The following is a 27,993-nucleotide window of genomic DNA, read 5'->3' on the forward strand; positions in this document are numbered from 1 at the left end:
AAACTTGATTTTTTTTTCCTGATAAGCAATATCAGGGAATATGAGAGTAAAGAAATGGGAGATAGATGGAGACTTGGTAAAGATGCGAAAGTAGCTATCAAGAAACAGAAATAATAGCAGAGGGAAGTATTTGGAGATACAATGAAGTATTTGGAGAATAACACTGCCCCTTCCTTAGAGAGAACAAGGCACAGTCAGGCAAGTAGAGAGTAGAGAGGTTCCAAGCTGCCGCTGGCACTTTAGTTTGCACACATCAAGTTAGGGACATCAGGAGTACACAAAGCTTGTGGATGTGCTCTTGTGTCTATGTTCAAAACTTCTCCAAATATGAGTGCAGCTATACAATTTCAAGTTTATTACTTCTTGCTGTTTGAGATAGAACCTTCTGCAACGTTGAGATTCCCAATAGCTCTCTTAAAATGATGTAACAATATAAATGGGTAAAAGTGAAATTAATATATTTGTACAGCTTTGCCTTTCCATTTACATACTTATAAGAAACATACACCACATAATTTTTCTCTGAGGAAACTTTGAGTCAGGGAAGGAGAATGGAAGAGACTGAATTTCTCTTTCCAGTATGTGTCTAGGTCCTGCTCCAGTCAAAGGAAACAGGATCTGGCACAGTATTTAGACCTGCTGTTCCAAGATTTTAATTTTAAACAAGTGTTCCCACTTGGGAACTGAAAACAAAACAGGAAAATATTACTTAAGTTTTCCTTTGTGCGTTATAATATGCCTTCCAAGTGTACTAATGGTTCTGTTCTACTAATGTAGGTCATCGATGCTCTCTTGCTTCATTTTTCCATTAAGAACTTTCTTTAATGGGTCTTCCCACTAACAATATTAGACTCATAGATACCTATTTGTGTGTTAGCAAATTTGTTTCTTCTTCATGTAATTGCAGTGTCTAGCTTTCTGTGTCTCATAGATTTTATCACAATTGGTTTCCACCTAATAAAATGCTAAAGTACAAAACCTATAGCAATCACTTTTACTTACTATATCATTAATAAGTTTTTCAGAGTTGTTAGTTAATTTTTTAAATAAGTTTTTTATTGTGAAAATACTCTAAGAGGGGTTACAGTTATCTGAGCAAGGTAATGAATATATTTCTTGGCAAGCATTGTTGTCTCCTCCTTTGTTTCCCCCCACCATCCCTTCCCTATCTCCACCACTACACTCCCCACCTCCCCCGCCTAAATTGTAAAGTTTGTTTTTCGACATAGGGTCTCGTACATCTCATTGTTGCAATGGGTTAACCTGTATCCCTATTTAAACAACAATTTGTTTTTTCCCTTCCCCTCCCCAAATTATACCAATATCAAATACAGTGAAAACAGGGGTTATACCGTGGGGGAGGGACATACAAAGCAACAAAAAAAATTATGTGGTACCTTATAAATATGTTAGAAACAATAGTAAGAAAGAAAAGACCACTTGTGTCCTTATCTTGGGGTTCATTTTGCCTAACATCATGTTATCTGACCTTTTCTGCTTGTCTCAGACCTATACTAGTTATTGTAAATAAGGGAAAACATGGGACCTATGTTTCTTTGGGCCTGGCTTATTTTAAATAATAATACTTTGGCCCTCAGCCCTGAGATGGACTCAATTTTGGTTTTGATCTGTTTGGCACTCTTACCAGGAGAGCCTGCTCTGCTATGGATCATTGTAAAAAGGTATTATCCAGTGTAGGAGCATCCCTGACTTCGTGCTTTGTTCTCTAAGCTGCCTCACACTACCATCTGGCCTAGAGGCAAGTACTGAGTAGCAACTGGGGAAATGGTAACCAACCTACCCCAGGATGTCTGGAATGGTGGAACTAAGGAGACAAATCCTATAGAAATTCATGAAGAAAAGCCAATTGCTAGAGAAAACAAACAATAATGATCATGTCAGAGGAGCAAGAGAAGGCAGGGAAGTGGAAATGAAGATAAAATAGAAGGTCTGTCACAGAACTAGAATGGAATCATATCAGCATGTCAGATGATAGAACTTGGGGAGGAGACATGGAAAAGACTAGCTCTTCTGTGGTGAATTTGGTGTTAATAAAAGTCTTGGAAGAACTAGGTGCCAGCGACTCATGTCTATAATTCTAGCTATTCAGGAAACTAAGATCTGAGGACTGCAGTTCAAAGCCAGTCTGCTCAGGAAAGTTTGTGAGACTCTTATTTCCCAGTATCCACTTAAAAGCCAGAAGTAAAACTGTAGCTCAAGGGGAAGAGTGCTATCCTTGAGGACAAAAACTTCAGGGACAGCACCCAGGCCCCAAGATCAAGCCCCAGAGCATACACAAAAGTCTTCAAATGGTGTCTACACAACCATTGTACCAATTTTTATTGAATCCCTTCTCTACAAGGTAGTATAGTAATGAACTGAGGTGTCTAATGATGTCTAACTATGATCAGCCAATCATAGCTATACTTGACTATGATGATTAAAATTTCAACATCTGCTTTAAAAAAATATATAACTCCCATTTCATGAGATTGTTAGAAACACTGAGTTAATATTTTGTGAGTTAGTAGTCTTTGATATTTAGTAAGTACACATTAATCATCACTGTTATTTCTGTACACAAGGGCCTGTTTGTGGTAAGAAGGTTCTGAAATAGCTATGGGGTTGGAATCCACATAGGAAATGGTGCTATTCTCTTAAACCCTCTCTATTTAAGGCCCATCCAAAGCAAAACTTAGAGCAATGTAAATATTTAAGGAGGGTAAGAGCGCTTCCTTCTGGAATTATCCCACATTAAGCTTCTTTGGACCTACTCTTTCTAAAACCTCTCCTGGGTGTGAAGTTCAGCTAGTGGCTGAACCCTTGTATAGGCATCATATGACAACAGGAAGATTTAGCAAGAAGTTCCCAAAAGAGACAATTATGACAACTCCTACTTTTTTTAAACTCCTACTTTTATCCATGCAATTATTATATAATTGGAAGAAAGAAGAACACAGTTGTAAATAAAACTTGAAATACAATTTTATTATTTTTTTAATTTTAATTTTATTGTCAAGGTCATGTACAGAGAGGTTACAATTGCATCAATAACGTAATTAGTGTGCAATTTTATTATTTTTAAATGCATCTAAATATGTAAAATGAACTCTAATCTTTTCAATGAAATTTAACCAAAAATGCCAGGAACCCGTGGCTAATGCTTATAATTATAGCTATTCAGCAGGCTGAGACCTGAGGATTGAGGTTTGAAGTCAGCTCAGACAAACCAAGAGATTCTTATCAGAAATTAACTAACAAAAGCTAGAAGTGGAGTTATGGCTCAAATGTTAGAGTGCCAGACTTGGGAAAAAATCCAAGTGAGAGCCTGAGGCACTGAGTTTAAGTGCCAGTACTAGTCCCTTGCAAAAAAAGAAGAAGAACCAGGGGTGATATTTGCATTTGGTAATGAATTCCTCCTGTGAAAAATTTCAAGCACGTTGTGGTCAATGTTCTTTTTATACATCATGCCCAGTGAAAAATCATCTGAAGAGCTTCCATTTAATCATGATGTATTATAGGTCACCCATCTGGACGTGTTTCACATGAAGCTAATTTCAGCTCATCTTGAGCAAGAAATTTAAAAATAAATGGTGGCTGGATTGCTTTGAATTGTAGAAAGGAAGACCACCAGAAGCTTTTTGAAAAGCAGGACCATACCAACTGCGAGACTTTGAGAAAATTGGAACTCCTAAAGCAGCTGAGACTTTACTTCTATTTTTGAACTTTCCTAAAAATTTAGACCTTCTGTGTGTTCAGCAGTTCCATAGGAGTTAGAAATCACTGTCACATGAAATCTGCTGTTAGTATGGGATTTAAAAAAATGTTGTAACTAACTTTTGGAAAATGAAGGGATGAGGAGGTTCTCTGGCCAGAAAAGAAGCAACACAAACCAATGGAACAGAGTATTTTAAATTGTTCCACTAGGAATGATGAAAGAAAAGAAAGAAAATCCTAAAATGACAAGTACACTTTGAAGAGAACTGATTTTCTTATTATGTTGCAATTTATTAATGACTGGAGCTTTGACAGTGAAGAATCTGTTTAAATATTTCATGGAAGGCAAAGCTTTCATCTAGGAATGACAAATGAAAGAATTATAATTTCAAAGAACAGGAGAAAAACAATTTAAGTTTCTGGGAAATGGAACCAAGTACTTGTCTAAAACAAAATACCACTGTAAATGTTTGAGGAGAGTAAGAGCTATTAATTTTCATATTCTTTCTTGAGCTCTCTGTCTCTTTGATTCTTTTTTGTTTTTATAGTACTGTAGTTTGAGCTCAAGACTCCACACTTGCTAGACAGTTGCCCTACCACTTGAGCCAGGCCCATAGAGTATTTTTGCTTCAGTTATTTTGCAGATAAGTTCTCTTGTTTTTGCCTGGGACTGGCCTTAGATTATTATTCTCTTGTCTACCACCTATGTACTGCCTCCCATGAACCAGGGATCAGAATCATAAACCACCACACTTGGCTCATTACTTGAGATGGGGGTCTACCTGAAGTTTGGCCTTTAATGGCTTTAAACTATGGAACCTCTGATGTCTGCCTCCAGAGTAGTTGGGATTGGAGGCATAAACAACAATGCCCAGCCCCTAATTTCCCTTACATCAACTTAATTCAAAGTATTTGAGTAGAAACTGATACAAAAGATTATTAACTTTACTTTTGGGAAAATAACACATATAAATATTTACTCTCATTAGAAACAGAAAGATATGACTGATCTATGCTTTGGGGTCACAGTTATATTTACTAAATATTTAGGAAACCACCAAGAGCAGTGGCTCGGTCTATGATGATGAAAGTGTGTTCCACCATGGTAAGGGTGGAGGTGCTGAGTCAGTGATAGGATGCCAGATAAATTCTGAGTCTAGTAAACAAGATTTGCCAATAAATTTGACATAAAATAAAACTAAAAAGAGCCAAACATCCTAAACTGTTAGTGGGCGTAACTAAAAGGATAGAAAGATTTAGTGAAATTGAAAAAAACTAAGAAAAAAAAGGAGAAATGTAGTGTTAGATGCCTATTGGAGAACTGTGTAAGCTAACAAATAACAAATAGGTGGTTTCTGATCTTCAGAAAAGAAGTCAAACCTAGAGACTTAAGTGTGGGAGCCACAATGAAGATGATGGGTGTTGATGGGGTGATTAAGTGTGGGTGGGTACAAGAGAGAAAGGGCCAAGCATTGAGCACAGTATTAGAGAGATTCCACATTGTGCCTTAGGGAGCAACAACATTATAAGTTGAGCATCCCTAATCTCAACACCTAAAATCTGAAATGATCTAAAATGTGAGCCTACATGGCATCACATGACACTACTTGTGGAATAATCCACACATGATCTCACATGATAGATCACAGTCAAAACATGCAATTGTTTCAAACATATTTATAAGATGATTTCCATGTTGCTTTGTATGTCCCTCCCCCACAGTATAACCCCTGCTTTCACTGTATTTGATGTTGGTATAATTTGTGGAGGGGAAGGACAAAAACAAATCGTTTAACTAGGGATACAGGTGGACCCTGATTTTCTTTTAGCATTTCCCCATCCATCCATTCCCTCATCACCTTTGCATCCATGGGAAGGAGAATTTTCCACTCGGAAAAATCTCTTCAAGTTTAAAGTAAACATCCTATCCAGTCACGAAAGTCATTTCCATGTGTAAGGGAAACACAATGTGTAGGATGATTTACCTAGTGACAGCAGAATGATCTGGGTAAGCAGAGCTTAATATGCATACAGTTGTTGGGTAATAAAAATATTCTGATACGTTTTCCATGTGTTTGTCTGTAAAAAGTCTTTGCTGACAACAGTAAGGTTCAAATCTGAAAAGCCACTTGGTAATCACAGTCACACATTTTCAGTTGGAAGGCATTCCTGTGACAGCGTGAATGTACACTCACCAACAGATCTATAATGGGAAGCATTTCAGATGACACTAGATTGTCACAGATTTCCCAGGGGCTCACAGCAAGGCAGTGGCGATCCTGGGGACAGATCCTTTCATCTTCTTTGAAGACAGACACACTCCAGTTGTCACCCCATAGGAAATCAGGAAGTATGTTAAACCATCCCTCTCTGTACACTTGAAATTACACAACATTGTGCCAGATATAACATCCTATCCAATATTATGATTTATTTGGAGGGAGAGTGTGAAAAAAAAGGAAAGAAGAGGGTGGGGAGAGCAGTTTAAGGAAGTTGCACACATCATGGCCAAACAGCTGGCTGGCTTTATATCCCAGAAACAGCTTGGGACTAAGTATATTCCCAAGATCTCTTGGCAGAGACGCTTGATAAAAATACCAAAGCTGTGAGGAGAAGTGTTCCTTTGCGAAATGTTTCATGGAACAGTCATATGGTTTTCTAACTTGTATAAGAATGTGCATCCCCTGCTTTTCAATGTCTTTTTATGTTTAAGTGAGGAATTGGCTGATTGCTTATACAGCACCAGTGTGGATCAGTAGAGTGTGAACATCAAAGAAGCATTAGTAATACTCATTCTAGCCATGTTGTAATTTTGTTTCCTTTCAAATTGTTTTGTGGAGTACTCAGGGAAGAATTGAAAGAAATTTAAGCATGAATTCAAGGGCACTGGTAACATCTTTCTTTGGATGCCAAAATTAATTTCTAAGTATCATATATATGTTGACATTCTTGGAACATTTAATTGGGGTGTCCTTAAGCAACAGAGACAAGTTAATTTCAAACATATTTTTGGTTCTCCTATTAGGTATTGGATTTGTGGAACATGCAAGATCTCCTTTCTCCTTAGTGTTTCTGCATTAGAGGTTATTTAGCATTTTAGGAGACTTAATATGGTAGAAAACCCTGCATTCTATCAACCTCCAACTTGTTTACTCAGTGAATTTATTCTCCAGTAAGTATCCAAGATAGATTCAATTAGCTCAAACAGCTCATATTTTATCATGGGGTATTTTGAGTCTATTTTTTGTGACATCAAAATTAGTTTCTCTTCACAGAGTGTGCTATATTTCTCTTGTGATTCAAGTCACTTATTGGCAGCAAGTTTCTAAAATGATCTTTGGGATTATCTAAATGCAAAGGATACTAGGATGGAAATACATATTATCGACTCCCCTGTCAAAAGTATAATTAACATGCATGACATATTGTCTTGCAAAAGAGTATCCAAATTCCAGGGATGACCTTGAATCCTGTACTTGAGTATTTCCCCTTCTTGCACAGAACTCGCAGTTTATTTTTCCTGTCATTTTAACCCAGTGTGTATGTATACATGCTTGTGTGTATATTTTTAATTGGAAAACATACCAGTCAGCTTCAGTTTCTTTAACATTTTTATCTCATTAAATTAATCATATAGGTAGTATCCATTTCCATAATGCAAAAATGAAAGTGCTTCTTCCTATCAAGTACAATAGGGATTTTTATTCTTTTTTATGGCTATATGTAATTAAATTTAGTTAACCAGTCTTACAATGATGGATATTAAACTGCAGGGTTTTACTAGGATCCAAAAAAAAAAAAAAAGCTAAAAAAATAATGTTGATTTTGTCTACTCAAAGTGTTATAAGAAAGTTTCATAGATTGGGTGGGTTGGAAACAAGACATATTTTTCATAGTTCCAGAAGTTCAAGATCATAGTGCCAGCATGGCCTGGATCATGGTGAGGTCTCTCTTCCGGACTTCTTACTCTATTTTCACATGGCGAGAAGAAAACTAGTGCTCAGGCTTCCCTTGTTAAAGCTTTAATTCCATTCACAAGGCAATTACTAATCTTAGGACCTAATTATTTCCCAAAGACCTAACCTCCAAATACTATCACATGGAGATTAAAGTCCCGACATATACATGTGAGATGAGAGAATGGGAATATTCAGAACATTGAACAACCTGTCTCTATAGAGCCCAATATGATTACTATCTGTAGTCTTCTAGCATCAATCTTAGAAACTTAAGTGCTACTTCAGTAATTATGTACATTTCCAATGTAGTATTTATTGTTCAAATGACTTATTGAGTTATATTTCATTTCTTTTATCTTCATTCCCTTGAATGTAAGAACTACTCCTATACTCCTTTAGTCCAGTCATTGGATTCCTGAAGAGTTTTGGCCATCTTGAAAATTTAGAAAAATGCTTACCTGTGTGCTTGTTTTGAACATTTATCTTATTTGGGTGAAGTTTGATTTCTCATCAATAATTTAATAAGCATTTATCTTTGTTTCTTTCAATAATGCCCTCATGTTTCCTTTCATCTAGTTTTCATGCTACCTTGTTGATTTATAAGAGCACTTTAGGAACACAGGACCATTCCCTTATTTGTGATAAAAGTTCACTTCCTATTATCTAATGTTCATCCTTCACTAGAATTTTGGTTCTAGGACAACCCTGGGGTATGACAACTTCATGTGCCTTTGGAGAAAGTTTTTTGACAATGTCTTTATTTTGACACGAAAATTGGTCTGATTATATTGTATTTCTTCTGGAGTCAATTGTGCTAAATTACTTTCCTAAAACATTATCGTTCCTTTTCAGTTTCAATGTCTTTTTCATATAATATATTTTTCTTAGAACATATTATATCCTTGCTAAAATGTTATTGTGTGGCTCTATCAATTACTAAAAAAATGAATGAAAACAAAAAACCAATTTATTAAAATGTCTTGCTGTGAACAGAGCTTTGTCCTTTCTCCTCATTTATAAATTCTGTTTTCTATACTTTATAGACATGTATTTTTATATGTAATGAGATGGTTTCAACTTCAGGAATTTTAAAGATATGGGCTCCTAATCTAGTCAGATAATTCGAAATACTTTTTTACCAAGTTTTCTTGAGTCCAGCTATATACTAGATTCTTTTTGTATGTTTTTGTTCTGGTTCTGAGGCTTGAACTCAGGGCCTGGGTGCTGTCCCTGAGCTTTTTGCTCAAGGCTAACATTCTAACACTTGAGCCATAGCTCCACTTCTCCAGATTCTTTATATTATTATGATGATGATTATTATTATCCTTAGGTAGTTATATAAATGAGTTTTGATTGAACATGACAGTTTGTGAGTACAATGCATTAACCAGATTTTTACATAATGCAGCATATAATAATTTTCAGAATCATGTGTTAGTGACTACCTGTATTCCTAGCTACTAAGGAAGCTGAGATGTGAGGATTGCAGTTGGAAGCCATCCAGAGCAGGGAAGTTCATGAGAAGTCCATGAGACTATTATCTCCAATTAACTAGCAAAAAGCTAGGAATGGAGCTATGGTTCAAATGATAGAGTACCAGAATTGAGGGAAAAAGCTCAGGGACAGAGGTCAGGCCCTGATTTCAAGTCCCATTACACACACACACACGCACGCACACGCACGCACTCATGCACATACACGCACATGATATTTTTTACTTGAAATAGAGGAATATATATATATATATGTATATATATATATATAAATTGGAGACAACCTAAGTAGATGACCTTATGCACTTGTTCTAATAAGAAAGTCCATGAAGCACCCCAGTTATTTCAATTATCTGATGAATAAACATGAACTTGCATCTGCTCCTTGTGAAACAAGAACTCTTCATTTTCTTAAGGAAAAAGAAACTAGCAAAACAAGATGTTTAGTTTTGATAAATAATTGTCCAAATATTTTCCATGTTGTATAGATTCACATTTCTTTGATCAATGGGAGACCAAGTGCTGATGACCCTTCCCCAGAACTTCTGGAATTCACCTCTGCTCGCTACATTCGCCTGAGATTTCAGAGGATCCGCACCTTGAATGCCGACCTGATGATGTTTGCTCACAAAGACCCCAGAGAAATCGACCCCATTGTCACCAGAAGAGTAAGTGAAAGCGATTCCTGGCAACCTGTGAATGAGATCACACTCTTCCTTTCCATTTTCTGTCAAGGAATTTAGAAAGAAATTTCTCAGAGATGCTAGGAGTAGTTATCTAAGATTTTAAAATTCAATAGACCATCCTTTGTCCAAATCCAAGCTCTGCCACTCATTAGGTAGAGGACATTTATCAAGCCTTTTTATATGCTTGAAATTTAATTTCCTATTTTGTAAAATGAGGATCATAATAATCTTGCTCATAATCTTTTTGTAAAGACTAAATAATTGGATTTTGTCACTTCAGGTGATCTGCACTATCATTATAATGGGCTTTGAACACTTGCTACTAAAAATACAGGGACTTGGGGACATTTTTGACCACAGCCCACTCTAAGACATGAATATTAAATCATGATCCAACACACAGACAAGATACAGACACAGACAGAAATATGTACACACACACACACACACACACACACACAGAGGGAGAAAGAGAGAAAAATATAATATTTCTTAAACTTTAAAGTTTAAAGAACCAACTAGAATCCTGTAGCTCCTATAGTAAGACAGGCCTGTGATTGTGCAGTTCTAGAAAATTTCCCAGTGTTGTTAATGTTGCGGGTCTCTGGATCATTTTGTCTTATCAGATATTCTGGTTTTAAAATTCTTTATGTAACTATAGTTTTTTTAAAAATAAAAACATTGCTATAGGTGAAAGCCGATTCCATATATTACTTTATTTTCTGTAATTGAAATAACAGAAAAAAAATCTAAAAGTTGAACACATCTCTGACCCTTAGAGTTAAAAGAAATGCTGCTTTCTAGAACTAAATTTATTAGCCCTTCACATATGAATAGTTGGTCTATCCAGACTGATGACTGTACATCGGCCTGTTTACTCTGTACGCTGTTCATAGGCTATTGACCCCTACTGAACCAAGACAAAATTCAGTCATAAATCCATAAAGCAAATCCACGTTAACAATTGTCTATTATTACTATATCTGTAGGTAAGAAAGAGGAAGTAACTTATATTGTGAGACAAAGCACTTAATTCTAGAATGATGTTAATAATCAGACCATTGGTACCACTTGCATTATTGCGGAGCTGGTGAACTGAATACCACTGGAGTTGAACACTATTCACATGCTTGCTGTCTTAATCACTTAACCACTTCAACAGCAAAAAAAGACGTGGTTTTAATCATCACCAAACAATACATGTTAGATGTTTTAGTGCCCTGTATTTTCCAAATCTGATACAATTTTATCTATCATTCTGTTTCACCAGATTGTCAATTACCTTACACAAAAGTAATAGTTTTCCAATAGCAATGTTTAGATTCTTCACATATTTGAGAAAAATTGAGTCTAATTTTAATTTTGACATGGCTTAAACATATACACCAAGGAATACTGAATAATATTGAGGTGAAATTTGTTCTTTCTTAGCAGTATAGTAGGATATCTCAATGAAAATAAATTAGTACTCCTTTCATTATCTCTTCCAAAAGGCAGAGTAGAGGTGGGGGTACATATCTATTATTTAGAACTGAATAAGACTTTAAAATAGTGCATACAAGCCAATATATAAATAATTTTTAAAGTGCTCAAGTTCAATAAACACTACATGCAAATTTAAATATATCAAAGTAGAATATTGAATTTCAGCCCTCGGTGATTCACAAGCAAAGCATTATACATTTATATTTAAAATCTGTTGCTCAGTTTTAAATGCATTTACAAATAATGCTATACCAGGTTTTTAAAGGAAATATCTCCACTTGTATTTGTATTATTGAGCAATGTAGTTAAATGTAAATGAGATACTTACATTATCCAAATTCCTAGAAACTACCATTAGTTTAAATTCGAGGTATGTAAATAAGGTGATAAAATAAAAAAAGTTAAAAGACTGTATGTGTGTGTGTGTGAGAGAGAGACAGAGAGACAGTCACAGAGAGAGAGAGAGAGACAGAGAAAGAGAGAGAGAGACAGAGAGAGAGAGAGAGAGAGAAAGAGAGAGAGAGAGAAACAAAAGTGGTAGGAAAAACTGAAGTAAAAAGAAAAAGCCACAAACTGAAGATTTGTGTCCACATAATTACTCTTGTTCGGTATAGTATTTTTTCACATACATAATTGGAAAATTGGAACTCTCTATTGAGAGAGTTGTTTGGACTGTATATGATAGTGTAAAGGTCTCTGGCAATTATAAAATGTTATAAATACAGTTATTCTTATTTCAATATTCATTTAGCTATAAAATTATGAATTGCTTTACCAAAAAGTAGGTTAAAATAAGCAGTATAACCTTATTAACTTCAGATACAAAAGTTTTGTCTGGCATTCTACTATAATAATAAAAGCTCAAATGTTCTGCACATCAAACTTATACTTACTTTTTTCCCCCTCTTCTAAATTTGGGCATACCACAATTTCCTATAAATTTATTATTTCTTTTCAAATCTGTCAAGTAACGTAGGAGATTTTGTGAATATCATCTTTAATGGTCACAATTAAAGTGTTTTTCTTTGAGGAAACTACATTAAAAAACAACAACAACAACAACAAAAAACCCTTAGCTGCTAGGTGCTTGTGGCTCACGCCTGTAATCTTAGCTACTCAGGAAGCTAAGATTTGAGGATTGCTATTTGAAGCCAGTCCATGCAGGAAAGTCTGTGACATTCTTATCTCCAATAAACTGCTCAGAAAAAGCTGGAAGTGGCACTGTGGCTCAAAGGGTACAGTGCTAGCCTTGAATACAAAGAGGCCCAGGGACATTGTCCCAAGGCCTGAGTTCAAGCCCCAGGACCTGCAAAAACAAAAACAAACAGAAAAGAATGCTTTAGGTGAAGAATCATTATCCATAGTTCAAATTAAAAGCTACTGTTGACAGTGGATCCCCCAGCCTGGATTTTGAAGAGACCAGGGAAAATAAATTTCTTACGGGGCCCCATCATTGAAATTAGAGGCCTTGTTTTGGGGGTTCTGTGCTTCCAAAACTAGCTTGAAGCCTCATCCATTTTGCAAGTCCTCAGGAAGCAAACAAGTACAACTCGAATGAAGAATAAAAGCAAAAGCTCATTTCTTGAACAAAAAGTTCCCTTTTGTTCCTTGCACGTTACAGCCGGCTAACAGTACCCCTCTCTGCATTGCTTTTTGCAGTATTACTACTCAGTCAAGGATATTTCCGTCGGAGGCATGTGCATCTGCTACGGTCATGCCCGAGCTTGTCCGCTTGATCCAGCAACAAATGTATGTATATTTATAGGCCGCTTAGGAAAAATGAAATGCTGAACTGGAAAATGTTTCCTGAGAGTCTTCACCGACAGAGAATGCTGTGAATGGGTGTCAGGTCCCCACTTAGACAGTGTAACAGAAAGCTATGCCAGGGTGAAATAGAGCTAGCAGTTAAGATGATAGACTTTGAAGTAACTAAAAACAGATTCAGTTCTTTCCCTCCCCCCCACAAAAAGAAAAAAGTTTCTAAAGTGGTATCTATTTTGAAATGTCTCCAGCTATGACAGTCAGTGGCATGATTTTAGCTGTCACAATCATTTCTTTAAAATTTTTCCATACAAAAAGTTAATGCAAGCACATTCAAAAGCAAAGCATTATACATTAATATTTAAAATCTGTGGCTCAGTTTTAAATGCTTGGTTATAAACTGGGCATGGAGGGAAAGATAGGAATGGCTGAGGCACAGGAGGCTGAAATGAGATGAGGACATTTTCTCTTCTTGGGTACAAGAAACACTTCAAGAGCATTGTGGCTGTCAAGCTGGAGTGCTTTTGTGGAACATTTTTCATTAATGACAATGAATATATTAGGTGAACGTAACCTAGAGAGGAAGATGAATGAGAACCTGTTTTATTCTTGTCATAAACAAACTGGTGAAATTAAAAATCATCAACTGTGCTGTATATGGAATAAATATATGGAATAGTAAAAATCAGTGAATGTCAGGAGGGCTATGTTTTCCTCTCTCTTCTTTTGCTTCTACTGTACCTGGTACAAATTCCATTACTCTCCACACTAGTGTTTTAAGTGCCAGATTGTAGAATGTTATCTCCTAGGTGGAGAGTGCTGCATGTCAATGGTCGAGTGCTCTCTCTAAATGTCAATGGTGGGTAGTGCTCTCTAGGCTCTGAGATCTAAGGTAGCCATGGAAGGGCAGTTGTATGGGATGAATCCATACATCAGTCAGAGAGCTCAGCAGATTTAGTTTTGGAAAACCTGAGATTGGTGATTTTCCCCTAACCGTAGTTGAGTATCTGGGGAAAAATCAACTCCTCTATTTTTCAACACACCCACAAACCTTAGTAGTTCTTTGAGCAAAGTCTTGAAATGCACGACACGTGCAGAAAAACCTATAGATCCCAGATATCAGAGAGGGAGAATTCATACCTCCTTTGGGCCTCCCCGCTCTCTTCTAGAATAAAATTCAGTGATTCCAGAATCAACTGGGACCACGTCGTGCTGATATGGATTTATTTGTGCCCATTCTCAGGTTGGCACAAATTCCTGTCAAGATTGACAGTCTTACATATTAGTCTAGATGTCTGCTTCTTTCTCTACACTACCTGTGGTTCTAAATAACAGTCAATGTGTGCTTCCCCCTAGAAATCTCGCTGTGAATGTGAGCATAACACATGTGGCGACAGCTGTGACCAGTGCTGTCCAGGATTCCACCAGAAACCCTGGAGAGCTGGTACTTTCCTGACAAAGACTGAATGTGAAGGTATGCTGTTGAGAAGTGGACAGCATGCCCTTTGTAGTGAGGATAAGGAAGCTCATCTTTCCATTCTTTGATGGCACTAAGTGTTTGAACTCAGGAACTCTTGCTTCCTTGGCATGCATTCCACCTGAACCATATTTCTCAACTGTTTATTTTTTTATTTATTCAGACAGGATATTATATTTTTGTATGATCAGCTTCAAACTGGCTTTTTTTTCTGTCTATACTTCCCCAGTAGATAAGATTATACATGTGCCCACCATACTAAGATCATTTTGTATATTTTACCTAAGGCCAAAGCTGCTATCTTAGTCATTCAGTTTTCTAAGTCCCCCTTCTCCTCTCCCTGTGGTTGTGGAAATCAAAACTAGGCTTTCTTATATTCTTATATGTGAATCAATCACTCTGTCACTGAGCTAAATCCCCAACCCTGCTCCAGGGCATCCTTATGACATTCCTCAGCCTCTCCCTCAGGGAGTAGACATTTATTCCTAAGAGAGATTACCACCCAGAGATTCTTGCTTTCAGATTTAATTGGAATTAAGCTTCAGTTTGTAGAATATCAGTAATCATGGAGAAAGTTGGGAGGGTAGGAATTCTGGTATCTAACATCTTATCATGGTTCATCATACACAGTTGTGGAATGTTAAGTGGATCTGTAAATCCTTTACCACTCTGTGCTTGAGCACCTGTGTTTAAACAGAGACCAAAATGGTTTTAAGCAGCAGAGACAGAAGACTGCTGAATACAGGATTTTCACTTACTATTATATGCCTTTCAAGAATATTGGGATGATGAACAATATCTTTTCAATGGGGAAGGGAAGTGATTATATTTCTAAAGAAACCTTTTTAAAGCCCCTGAATTGAATATGGGCATATTAATCATAAAATATTACATAAATCTCATGCCTTTGGATCCATTACTTAAAGTTTGTATAAAACCTTCCAAGTTCAGTTGTATTCCAATTGCCCTAATATTTAGGAAAATCATTTTGATATGATAAATCCCTGTATAAAATGTTTAATTGCCTTCTAATTCCTTTGAGTCTAATTTGGATTTTCATTAATCTAGCTTATTTAAGGCAAGATATATCTCTAAAGAGCAATGAATAATCATTCCATTCCTAAGTCTTATTACAAAACAGTTAGATATCACATGTCTTAGACATTCTGTGAAACAGCTGCTTCTGATGACAGAATGGAAATGGCTCTTTGATACCAGATGCTAGGGTGCTAGCCCTGTCCCCTGGGGCTGTCCACCTAGAGCTGGGCTGCGTGCAGTTGATAAGACAGATGAAGGGTCCTAGCTTCAGAGAGTGAGAAGGACCTTGAGCATCATCAGTGCTTTGCCTGCACTACCTCATCTTTGGAAAGCAAATTCTAAGTACTGTGAAAATAAAATTTCATTGCACTGTATTTCCCTCCATACTGCCAGCAGAAATCATTCTTGATTACTTAATTATTCTTGTGCAATATCTAAACAGATAAGATTGCTTATAATGCCTAGAAATTTATGTTTATTACCATGTGCTCCTTAGACACCTTACCCAGTTCTTCAAGTGAAAGTGATGTTTCATTTTCCCCAATTACTGTAAAGTAACATGAAAAAGACAAGAAGGCTGAAGAGCAGACAAGTCAATTGAGAACTTTTCTATAAGCAATTATGTTAATGATCTCACGTGAACTATCTCACTTGATGCTTTTAAATATTCCAGTTTGGTAATTATTATTGACTACCCCATGGTATATAGTGAAATGAAGTTTCTACATCACATGATTTCTAAATAGTGGAACAGACTCTCAAACCCAGGTTTGCCTGGTGTTCTCATTTGTCCTAATTACTTGACATCTACCATATATGTTACCTCTCTCCCTTTCTCTCACACACTCTCTCTTTCTCCCTCTCTCTCTCTCTTGTTTACTGGGTAGAATGTGAAGGGCTGTCAGTGGTAAGAAGTGCAGACTTAGGAATTGAACCTCAGCATGTGATTTCAAATATTGATTGGGTTAATTTGTGTTACTACAGCTCTCAATGACTCAGTTTGCCAATATACAAAAGATATATATATTTTTTTAAATTAAAATTAGTAGCAATAGCAAAAAAAATTTAAAGCATTAAAACAAAGTTCTGCTTCATTGTTATTTGTACTAATAGAATGGAAATGTACCCTTTAGGTATCATTTTATGATTAGATTTAGCCAGAGATTAACACATGATAATTATTCATTACTGATTACCTGATTGTGTACCATTTAATGCTATTGTTCAATCATTTTTATTCATCTCTTATTCATCTTCTTATAGAAATTACAGGTTGAATTATGTGGATTTGTAAGGCATGAATCAGTAAGATATTGGTAATTTCATAGGATTCAGTTTAATTCATGTTTCATTACTTCAGATTTTATTAAAAGTATATTTGTATATATAATATATATCCAATAAATCCAAGTGCTTTCTGAATCCATTTGTGTATAGGAGAAAATACATTAAAAAAAAATGGTCATATGGTTTGAACTCTCAGCCTGGACTCTGTCCCTGAGCTCTTCACCTCAAGGCTAGAGCTCTACTACTTGAGCCACTGCACCACTTCCGGTTTTCTGAGATAGGAGTCTCACAGACTTTCCTGCCTGGGATGGCTTTGAACTGTGATCCTCAGATCTTAGCCTCCTGCGTAGCTAGTATTACAGGCGTGAGCCACCAGCGCCTGGCATAGAAAACATCTTTTAAATCTGTCTGAAGCATGAAATTCATGGTCACGAATTTCTTTTTCTCTTCACACAGCATGCAATTGTCATGGAAAAGCTGACGAGTGCTACTATGATGAAAATGTTGCTAGAAGAAACCTGAGTTTGAACATTCATGGGAAGTATATTGGAGGTGGCGTGTGCATTAACTGCACACAAAACACAGCCGGCATCAACTGTGAGACGTGCCTGGATGGCTTCTTCAGACCCAAAGGGGTAAATTATGCTCTTCTATCCCATGTTCTTTTTACTATCTTATACAATGGTATGTTGAACAGAAAAATAATGTTGATAGGTTCTCCAAAAAGGTAGGTGTCAAAATAAAGAGTCCGCTTCTGGCTTGTGGTATTTTATTGGAGATAAGAGTTTCCTGGATTATCCTGCCCACATTGGCCTTGAACAAACTCTGTCAGACCTCAGCTTCCTGAATAGACAAGAATACAAGATGAACCAGCCACCAGAGCCTAGCAGCTTTTCCTCTCCAAGCTTTTACCCTACCTCTTGAGTTATACCTCCACTTCTGGCTTTCTGCTGGATAATTAGTGATAAGAGTCTGACAGACTTTTCTGCCTTGGCTGGCTTCAAATCACAATTCTAGCTCTCAGCCTCTTGAGTATCTAGGATAACGGGTGGGAGCCTTTAATGCCTGACAAAATATTATTAGTTTTATATTCAGAAGCTTTTCTTTTTAATGCTAGTACAGATCTAAGCAAATCTTTGTAACTTGTATAAAATAATGATTTATGGTCAACAAGTCATTTTAAAATTAGATGTGTGATAAGCAATGTGGTTCAAAATCTAGAGTGTTAGTGGATATCTCCTTCATTGTTTTTGCCATCCAGTGCCACAATACCTTGATTAACTTCAATAAACTTAGTTTCAGGTAATGTAGTACCCCAACTTTATCTTCATTTTGAACATTTGTAGTTTCTTTGTAGTTGTGTCCAATTTTACTACTGACTTGGTTGTTACAGAAAATATTACTTGGGGATTTTTTGGGGGGGAAAGATATTTACAAAAAGATGGAGAGAACTAAAATTGCAATAGAGCGAGATCATTTAATCAATGGATATATCTATATATGTGTCTCTTTTAAAATGATTCATAACAATAATTATGGTATAGGGATTTTAAATATCTTTAATTAAATTTAATCTTTAGTGTTGTATTTTAAAAGATTATCCATAAAAACTGGTTTTAAAAGACTTTTCCTTTTTATTTCTATGCTGTTATTGCAAAGTTGTTTCCATATTGACTTTATGTTCTGAAGCCATCCAACATTCATTTATAGCTTCTAGTAGTTTTACATTAGATTTTCATTAGAAGTACACACATAAAGTGTTGCCAGAAGATAAATTCAGGCTTACTCTGCCTTGCAATATTCATGCCAATGTTAAGTAAAAATGGTGAGAAATGACATTTTTATTTCTTTCCTCATCTCAAATGGAAACATAATAATTCACTGTGAGTATGACATGAGTTGTAGGGTTTTATGGATGCATTTTTATCATATTCAGCAATTTCCCTGCTATTTCTAGGTAGCTGAGACTGTGTGTGAAAAAAAGAGGGATTGAATTTTACCAAATGCCTTTCTGTGTCTACTTAAATCTATATATGTTTTCGCCCTATTCATTAGTGTAACCAATTTACATTAACTGAATTGTAAAATATTAAAGTAAGTTTGTATTTGTGGTTAAATCTAACTGACTCATGAAATACTATATTACTTGACTCTCGCATGGTTGTATTTAATTAAAGAGTTTTACATCTTTGCATAAGAAATACTTATCTGTAATTGAGTATTTTTTGTAATATAGTTCACAAATATTTGTATTGGGTACACTGACCTCAAAACAGGAGTTGGGAAATGGGTTGCATAATCAAAATTCTTTCTTTTATAAATAATTTACATTTGTAGAATAGGATTACCTAGGAAAACTATTTAAGTCCCTTTTTGTGGAAATTAGATAATGAATTAAGTTTTTCAGTTATTAGGAACTAAATAAGCTTCATGGTCTTGTTTCTTGTCTTTGTTTCTGTAGTTCAGGTTAGTCCTAGATGGAACATTTTTTCATCCTACCAGAGTTTCCCAAGCACTGGTAGTATAAGCTTGTACCATGATACTTGATCCTTGTAAATCAATTTGATACATTATACTTTACAAAGCATTGGTTTATTTTATCCACATAGTCACACATTTTTTCCTTAAAGTTCTAAAATTTAATATCTCCATATTATTCTCAAAGTTTAGAGTTTCTATACTGATATTATATTCTTAATTTTTAACACTTTAAAATTATTTTGTTTTTCTTCTTTGCTTTTCTTCTTATTTAGCATTTCAAAATTATTTTTGCCTAATCTTTTCTTTATTAACTTCTGCTTCTTGTGCTTGTCATATTATTCTTCTAACCTGCCTTAGTTTATCTTTTTTCTTTTACTACCTATCAGTTTGGAAACTTAAATTATTGATATTTAAATTGGTTTCATCTTGGCTTACCTTTTGGATTGTTCTTTCCATATTTCACAAGTAATCTCCTTAAATAATATTATAACTTGTTTCAACTTAATTTTCTTTTAAAGAAAGTAAAAAGATAGTTCTCATTAACTATAAAGATATGTACACCATTTCTAGTTACCTGTTTTCCCATGTTATTTATTTCCCTAAAGAACTTCATTTAGCATTTTTTTCTGATCAAGTTGCAATGTGCTATAAAATGGTTTTCATTTGTTTTTAATGGTTAGGTGCTTCCTTTGGGTACAAAAAACTCTCCCAATTTCATTCTGCTACTGTTATTTCAAGCTTCAAGTTTAAGTGAGATTTTCTTTCTTTCTTTTTTTCAGAAATCATTCCTTGACTTCATTGTATTGTGTTATTATACTTCTTTTTCTGATAACACTTTGTTTATGTGTCTATTTTATCATTTACCATTTTCTCTTTAATCAATGTCTTTTAAATCTGACATTCCTATAAGCTTGAAGACCCAGACTCTGCCTTCAGTCTGTTTTGTTCAATCTTTTCTTCGTGATGAGAGACAAATGTGTCTTGAACAAATGATTTTGAAACTGCTGTGTGGATGTGGCTGATTCATATTCTATCAGCTGTGCAAACAACTGCAGTTTTGACATTCTGATTTATATTAGCGAATGAGTTTCTACTTATAAACTAAGCCTAAATGTATGAATGTATATATGAAAAATGTTTTTTTTTACTGGTGGAAACCGCATGCACACACATATTCAATAGTATTTCAATATTTCTTTGGCAGCTAATTTAGTTTTTTGCTCTATGCCATCTGAGAAACAAATGTATTTAAAATATCTGGACATTGACTAGGTTTGCTTAATTAAAACAGTCAACAGTAAGCTACTAGTTATATTAAGCATTTAGGATAGGTAAGAAATCTTCTGAGATGGCTCACCTGCCATTTCTTTTCATTTTAATTTATATAACCACACTGTAGTTGTTTTGTTATCCTTGTATTACAAGGAAGTAAACAAATTACACAAGTCCACACAGCCAGTAAGTGGTCACATTGGGATATGAGCTCAAGATTTCCTAATTACAGAGCAGGCATTGTTTTCTCCCAGGTTATAGAGATCCCTAAATAACTATACAGCTTAATTTAAATATTTAGTAGTATATTTTTGAGCAACAAAATAAATTTCTATTATTTTGTTTATGCCACAATCAATCAAAGTAAAGCTCTTGAATGGCAAAATGGGAGGAAACTGTACTTATTTGAACAGCGTTGTAATAAGGAAACAAAACAATTAGGAAGGTGTTATGATGAGATTATACTAGTGCTTACCACAGATATAATATAGTTCTTTGTTATAATAATGATACTTTGATTATAAGGCACATGTTTTATGGCCTGAAGGTTCTTTAGCTAAGATTTCCTTTAAAAAATAGTGAAGGATGAAAAATGAAACTGATTTGGCAAAATTTTGATAATTGTTGAATCTACATAACAAAAATATGAGGTTTTAAAATTGTATTTTCCTTTTTGTTTTGTTTTGGTCCAGTCATGGGGCTGGGCTCTGTCCCTCAGCTCTTCAGCTCAAGGCTAGCGCTCTACCACTTGGGCCACAGCACCACTTCTGGCTTTTTTCTTTTTGCTTATGTGGTGCTGAGGAATCGAACCCAGGGCCTCATGCACGCAAGGCAAGCACTCTACTACTGAGCCACCTTCCCAGCCCTAAAACTGTATTTTCAAGGCAAGAAAATTTCTTCTATATAGTTTGTCTACTAGGAATATTCTCTAAGGTATGCTATGTGGAAATCACTCAAAGCTCTCAAGTGATTTTTCTCTTACTGTTGAGAATATGTAAACAAGTAGGTATGCTTCTGTGTATATTAACACATTTTATTAGGATGCAAACAATTTTATGTGCTCTAAAGGAAAAAAAATACAAATTATGGGCTTTGGATTTAGAAAAAAATATGAGAAAAAATATGATTCCATTTAAAATTTAATCTTAGAAATTTCCCATGTATGTTATAGATAATTTATAATGTTTTTAAAATTAGTATTCATTTTTAATCTACTTTATTTTGAAAGTTTGTTGCACTGTTGGTGGCTCAGACCTGTAATCCTAACTATTCACATGGCTGAGACCTAATGATCATGATTTGAGGCCAGCCTGGGAAGATAAAGCTGAGAGACTCTTATTCCCAACTAACCAGCAAAACAACATCAACAACAAAAACAGAAGTGGAGACATGGCTCAAGTGGTAGACTACCAGCCCGAAAAAGTTAAGAGAGAGTTTAGAAGCCCTAAGTTCAAGCCCCACTACTGGCACAAAATTAATTAATTAATATTAGTGTTTCATTACTCTTAATATTTACTTACTCTTGTAAATACTTTTTAGGTATCACCAAGTTATCCAATGCCCTGTCAGCCATGTCACTGTGATCCAACTGGCTCTTTAAGTGAGATCTGTGTCAAGGATGAGAAATATGCCCTGCGAGGTAAGCATTGCATATAGTCATGTCCCGATGACTGGAAGAGAAACAAACAAACCAATGTCAATTATTTTTAGATCACTTTCCAGTAAATTCCTTCCCTACAGCGAACAGTCTTACATCTATCAGTGCATCAGCGTTTCCCCAAGGAGCCAATTTCTTGCTCATCTCAATAATTAAGTTTTTTCTTTGATTGTAATGTCATAAAGTGAGTTAGTTATGCAAATGTCATCGAGAAATCAAACTATATAATCTTACAGGACCACTGTCATTAACAAAAGTGATTTTCGAAGGTGCATGTTATGTATGTGTGTGTGTGTTTGTTTGTGTGTGTGTGCATGTGTGTACCTGAAGAAAGAAGAGAAGACAGTCATCTGACATTTTAAGCTACTCAGGAGGCTGAAATCACAGCATCATCCTTAGTTCAAAGCCAGCTCAGGCAGAAAAGTCTGGGACACTATTTGCAATTAACCAGCAAAAATTTGGACTGGAGGTATAGCTCAAGTGGTATAGTACCAGTTGTGAGCAAGCAAACTGAACAAGAGAATGAGGCCTTGAGTTCAGGACAGACTATACCACAGAAAAAGAAGAGTGTATATGTATGTGTATAAATCGCAAACCTGTGACAGATGTAGCTTTTATATCTTCTTACATTGTTTTGTAGACTGCATGGGTACTAGTACATTCACTGAGGGATGAATGTATGGGAATGGAAAGCAAAACAGAGGAGATCACACAGCAAGATTAGAGAAGGCAAGAAGCTCACATAAAGGATTGAAAATGGGCACAGTCATGAATTAAAGAACAGAGCCTGCCACTGCCAAGTACTTTGAGCAATGAAATTCACAATAAACTCCAAATATTAAGGAATCAAATGCCAATGGAACTACTTGGTAGAAAATGCTTGAAACTACTTCCAGAGCAATTTCTTGCCAAGTAGAAAATTCATAAAATATATCTGGAACAGTTTCTTTATAGCATATAGAGTAAGTCCTGTCTTCTTTGAAAAGACAAGTAAATTATGCCTACACTGTGAAGGATGTTTCCTTCTGCAATGAGATTAAATTTAAAATATTGGCTATGTTTCCAAGGCATACCTGATTTTTATATACAATTTATTTTTTATCAATATAGAAATTTACATGCAATCTTAAATCTGGAAAGATTAAAAGAGCATTATGTTTTGATATTCAAGGGATGAATTGCTGGAGTCTTTGTTCAGTTTAAAGCCATCTTTTTGCTACCAATTAAATCATAATGTAATTGTCACTGCTGTTATTTTATCCCCCGCCTACTACTGTGTGTGTGTGTGTGTGTGTGTGTGTGTGTGTGTGTGTGTGTGTGTGTGTGTGTGTGTGCTGCTTGAATTCAGAGCCTGGCTCCACACTGCTTGGTTTTTATTGTTGTTAATTAGAGATGTAACTGTCAAGAACTCTCCTGCCTGCACTAGCCTTCAAGCTATCATCCTCAGATTTCAACCTTCTGAACCTTTCTTGTTTTAAAATAAGTAGATTATCATTAAAAAATATTAAAGAAAATAGACATGTAGAATCACAAATATAAGGGGTGTAGAATATTTTTGCTATTGTTTCTTTTAAATTTTCACAATGCATTTTCTGCCAATGATTAAGATTTCTGAAACTTGATTTGCACCTAAATATGTACTACAGTATGGCAGTATCATCATTATTCACCCATTCAAATTTATAAAAACAGTTACAGGTTTTTTCCAGTTTTATTGTAACTAATGCTTTAATGAAGAATTTTGCTTATAAAGACTTTGAAATTATGATAAAGATTCCTAGTAAGATAATTTTAAAACAAAGAAGGGAAGAAAATAACTAGCAATACTGCCCTCTACAACCTGTATACCCACAGACCCCAAATTTTTCTCCTGTGAAGTTCTTGATAACTTGTGTCAAATATCTAGATAACATTATAATCAGTGATGTAAGTGACATAATTGCATGTTGACTACATCTTAAAAAGCAAAGAAATGATTCGTTTCTACCACCTCTGCCTTCTCGCCAACAACCCATACATTTTTATTATATATATTTTTTATTATGGTATATCTGTATGATGGTACCTTTATGACATTAGAAAAAGCTTAAATTATAACTTTTTCTAAATATTTTATTTTATTTTAAATTGTACTGTAAAAGTGATGTACAGAGAGGTTGCAATTACATGATTCAGGTAATAAGTACATTTCCTTTTGAACAGTGTCACAGCTTCCCTCATTCTCTACCAGTTTTTCCCCTCCCTATTTTCCTCCCTTCAGAGTTATATAGTTAATTTCCATTATGCTCTTGCAACGTGAAATGAGAAAAATAATCATTCCTACATTTCTCACTAACTGATGCTGTCAGGGACATATTTGTCCTTTCACAGTTTTAACAATGGTATTTGATTTTAAACAATCATTCTGCAATTTTCAAATTAAAATATAATTGAGATCCATTCTAATAGGTGGTCCAAATGATAACTATAACTCGAGCCTTAAGTATTAAATCCTTTGTGTACTTGAAAGAGGTTGACATGTCATACATTCTTCCCTGAGGTCGAGCTCCTGGCTCCTGTCACTGCAAAACTGGCTTTGGAGGAGTGGGCTGTGATCGCTGTGCCCGCGGTTACACTGGCTATCCAGAATGCAAGCCCTGCAACTGCAGTGGTTTAGGGAGCACAAACGAAGACCCTTGTTGGGGCCCATGTAGCTGCAAGGTATGCTGTTTGTCTTTCACAATGCCCTGCTCTCAAGACCCAAGGCCTTTTCCTTGTGTTCTCTCTTACGTCTTCTTGGCACGAAGCAATTACAGCCATGTCTACAAATACCTACTATCTATTCACTATGTCTATAAATGCTCATAACATTCATTGCTGAACAGATGTATCCGTGACTTGCACTTATCTACAAATTACAATATACACTTGCAAAGTCTTTCATGTAAGCTGGAAACGGTGGTCCATGCTTTTAATCCCAGCTACTTGGAGAGTGGAGGCACAACAATTGCAAATTTGAGGTCAAGATCTTGTCTACAAAAAATATAAAAATAGGGGCTGGGAAGGTGGCTTAGTGGTAGAACGCTTGCTTTGCATGCCTGAGACCCTGGGTTCGATTCCTCAGCACCACATAAGCAAAAAGAAAAAAGCCGGAAGTGGCGCTGTGGCTCAAATAGTAGAGCACTAGCCTTGAGCTGAAGAGCTGAGGGACAGCGCCCAGGCCCAGAGTTCAGGCCCCATGACTGGACCCCAAAATATTTGTGTATATATATATATACATATATATGTATATATATACATATATATGTATATATACATATATAAATAACAACAAAAGGGACTGAATAAATACCTCATATATACTTGTCTGGCAAGTGCAAGGCCCTGGGTTCAGTACCTATTACTTCAAAAAGAAAAGACTGCCTCTCATTGTTCATTTCTCATCTAGCCTATTCATTTAAAAATGCTATTCATAGCACTCAAAAATGCAAACCCTTTGAAATTTTAATTTGCTCAAATCTATATGTTAGCATCTAGTTCTAGAAAGAATTCTGTTTAAATGATACTCTGAAGTCTGAAGATATCTTAAAATTCTCACCATAGCTAATTCTTCTGTTTAATTACAGAAGAGTAAGAAGATCTAGTAGAACTGATTTGAGACTCAATATTTTCTCCTCAGAGTGCTTTTAGAAATGCAATTTTATTTGTTGTACATTCTCCAGTAATAGCTCATCCTCTTAGCGTCAAGGGATGCATTACACCCACAATTTTCACAGAGAGGAAGCAGAGAGACGTGCACTAGTCTAAAATGATAAGATTGGTTTATTTGTAGTAATCAGATGGCTACATTAACTGAGAGAATAAATAATTCCATGGAAATAGTATTATGCTGTACTGTTTTAAAAATGAAAGTCCTCTTTCACCCTTTACATTTTAATTCTAAACAGAACCTTACTAAAAGTTTTTCTTTTATTAATTTTTTAATCTTCGCAAGAAAGTTATCAAATGTTGTATGGTTAGAGTTGATATATTTGAATTTAGATAGGTACATATACAAACAGTAAGTAGTAATGTTATAGAAATATTAATTGTAACATTAAATGTATTTGTATTGGGACAAGACTATTGAACTAAATATAATAACAGTTATATAGTAGATGTGTATTATTATACTAAGGACCCATCTTTTGTAGGGCCTTATATTAGGTATATTCGGATGTTAATATACCTAACATTAATCTGTATATTAAGTCTGCATGTTAGGCACCTATCTTGGACTACTGCAATTATTTTACCTACACTACTTATTAGCTGCCCAAGTGAGCAGAATGTCACTAAGTTCTGTGTAAATAATTATCATATAGTAGAATATAGTAGATTTTCTAAATTTAGTACATCTCACTCCAATAGTATCTGAAATGAAAAATTGCTCTTGCACCCCAAGATTGAATAGCAGTCTGTGAGTGCAGACTTGGTCAGGATACTCTTTTTTCTGTGCTGAACTCCTCTGAACAGTCCTGCAGTGTTTTAGTACCCCTTCTCTAGTAATGTTTACCAAAACATATTGAGGGTGTTTCATTCAGTCTGCAAACTTGTAGAAATTTCAAACCTTAGCTACTTAATAAACAACAACAACAACAATAAAGACAGGCAATAAGAAGCTTATGATGGAAGAGGAACTTCCTTCTTCTGTAAAGTGGAGAAAATTAGGCCAGATAAAAAAGGAAGCATTACTCTAGCTATCATTTATAGACTAGTGATGTTGAATATGCTTCAGAAAAAGAGGAGCAAACAAATACAGGAAACAAGCCTCATTTCATTCACTTTGGGAAATGCAGCAGGAAGGCTAAAACAGGAGAGCAGTTTGATTAGTGGAGCTCCCAGGGAAAGCTGCTAATGCCTGTGCTCTGCCTGACTCAACATTGTACTGAGAGTCATTATAATCCTAATAAGAAAAATGCCTCCCATGAAGACACTTGAGACTCTACACACACAATTAAAATGCTACAATAAACAGCAATTAAGAAATAATAAAAGAGATTGAAAAATTAAGTAAATAGCATCATTCAAAATAATGTCTTTGAATGATGTGATATTTTAAATACAAAAATATCAGCTCTTAATTTTTTTAGGATTAAAAGCTTGTAGCAAGAAGGTTTAGTAAAAAATCTACATAATTACAAAATTCAAAAATTACATGCCTGTAGCAAAGGAATTATATCGTGTATTTTTCATAATTATAGCATAGTACACTTTATCTCAATGTGCAAGGAATGTACTGTGAGCAAAGGCCTGTTGCCTCTATTCACAAGAGTACTAAATAGCAGAGTAGTTCAATAAACTATGCATAGATTTCAAGAACTGAAAAGAACACTTATCAATGTAGAGAGGAGTGTGATAATTCCTTGGCTTCATAAAAATATGATTTGACATGGGTTTATCAACAAATAATTAACACAGCATGTATCAAAACGATATTAAAAATTGTTGAAGGCTTAATTTCAAGTAAAGTGGTAGAATTTTGACTGAATTGGAAGAATACATATGTATATAGATGAACATATATGTACATTCATGTGCACAGAGAATTACTATCGAAGCTATTCACAACCAGAATATAAACTATATATATAATTAGTATATATACACTACATGTAAAACTATATGCATGTATACATGTGCATATTCCTCTCCAACATAC

General features: G+C 35.2%; 1 protein-coding gene across 1 annotated transcript in view; it reads left to right on the forward strand.

The window, feature by feature from the left end:
• Positions 1-27,993, forward strand: part of Lama2 (laminin subunit alpha 2) — a 556,565-nt gene that overhangs the window by 204,680 nt on the left and 323,892 nt on the right. The window contains exons 6-11 of the mRNA XM_042696100.1: positions 9,658-9,837; positions 13,000-13,089; positions 14,458-14,575; positions 17,360-17,538; positions 22,196-22,295; positions 24,853-25,013. Coding sequence (XP_042552034.1) covers positions 9,658-9,837; positions 13,000-13,089; positions 14,458-14,575; positions 17,360-17,538; positions 22,196-22,295; positions 24,853-25,013 — 828 coding nt within the window. The remainder of the gene's footprint in view (positions 1-9,657; positions 9,838-12,999; positions 13,090-14,457; positions 14,576-17,359; positions 17,539-22,195; positions 22,296-24,852; positions 25,014-27,993) is intronic.

Source organism: Dipodomys spectabilis, unplaced genomic scaffold (assembly GCF_019054845.1).
Source record: "Dipodomys spectabilis isolate Male_0828 unplaced genomic scaffold, ASM1905484v1 ptg000001l, whole genome shotgun sequence".
In the NCBI taxonomy this organism is placed as follows: domain Eukaryota; kingdom Metazoa; phylum Chordata; class Mammalia; order Rodentia; family Heteromyidae; genus Dipodomys; species Dipodomys spectabilis.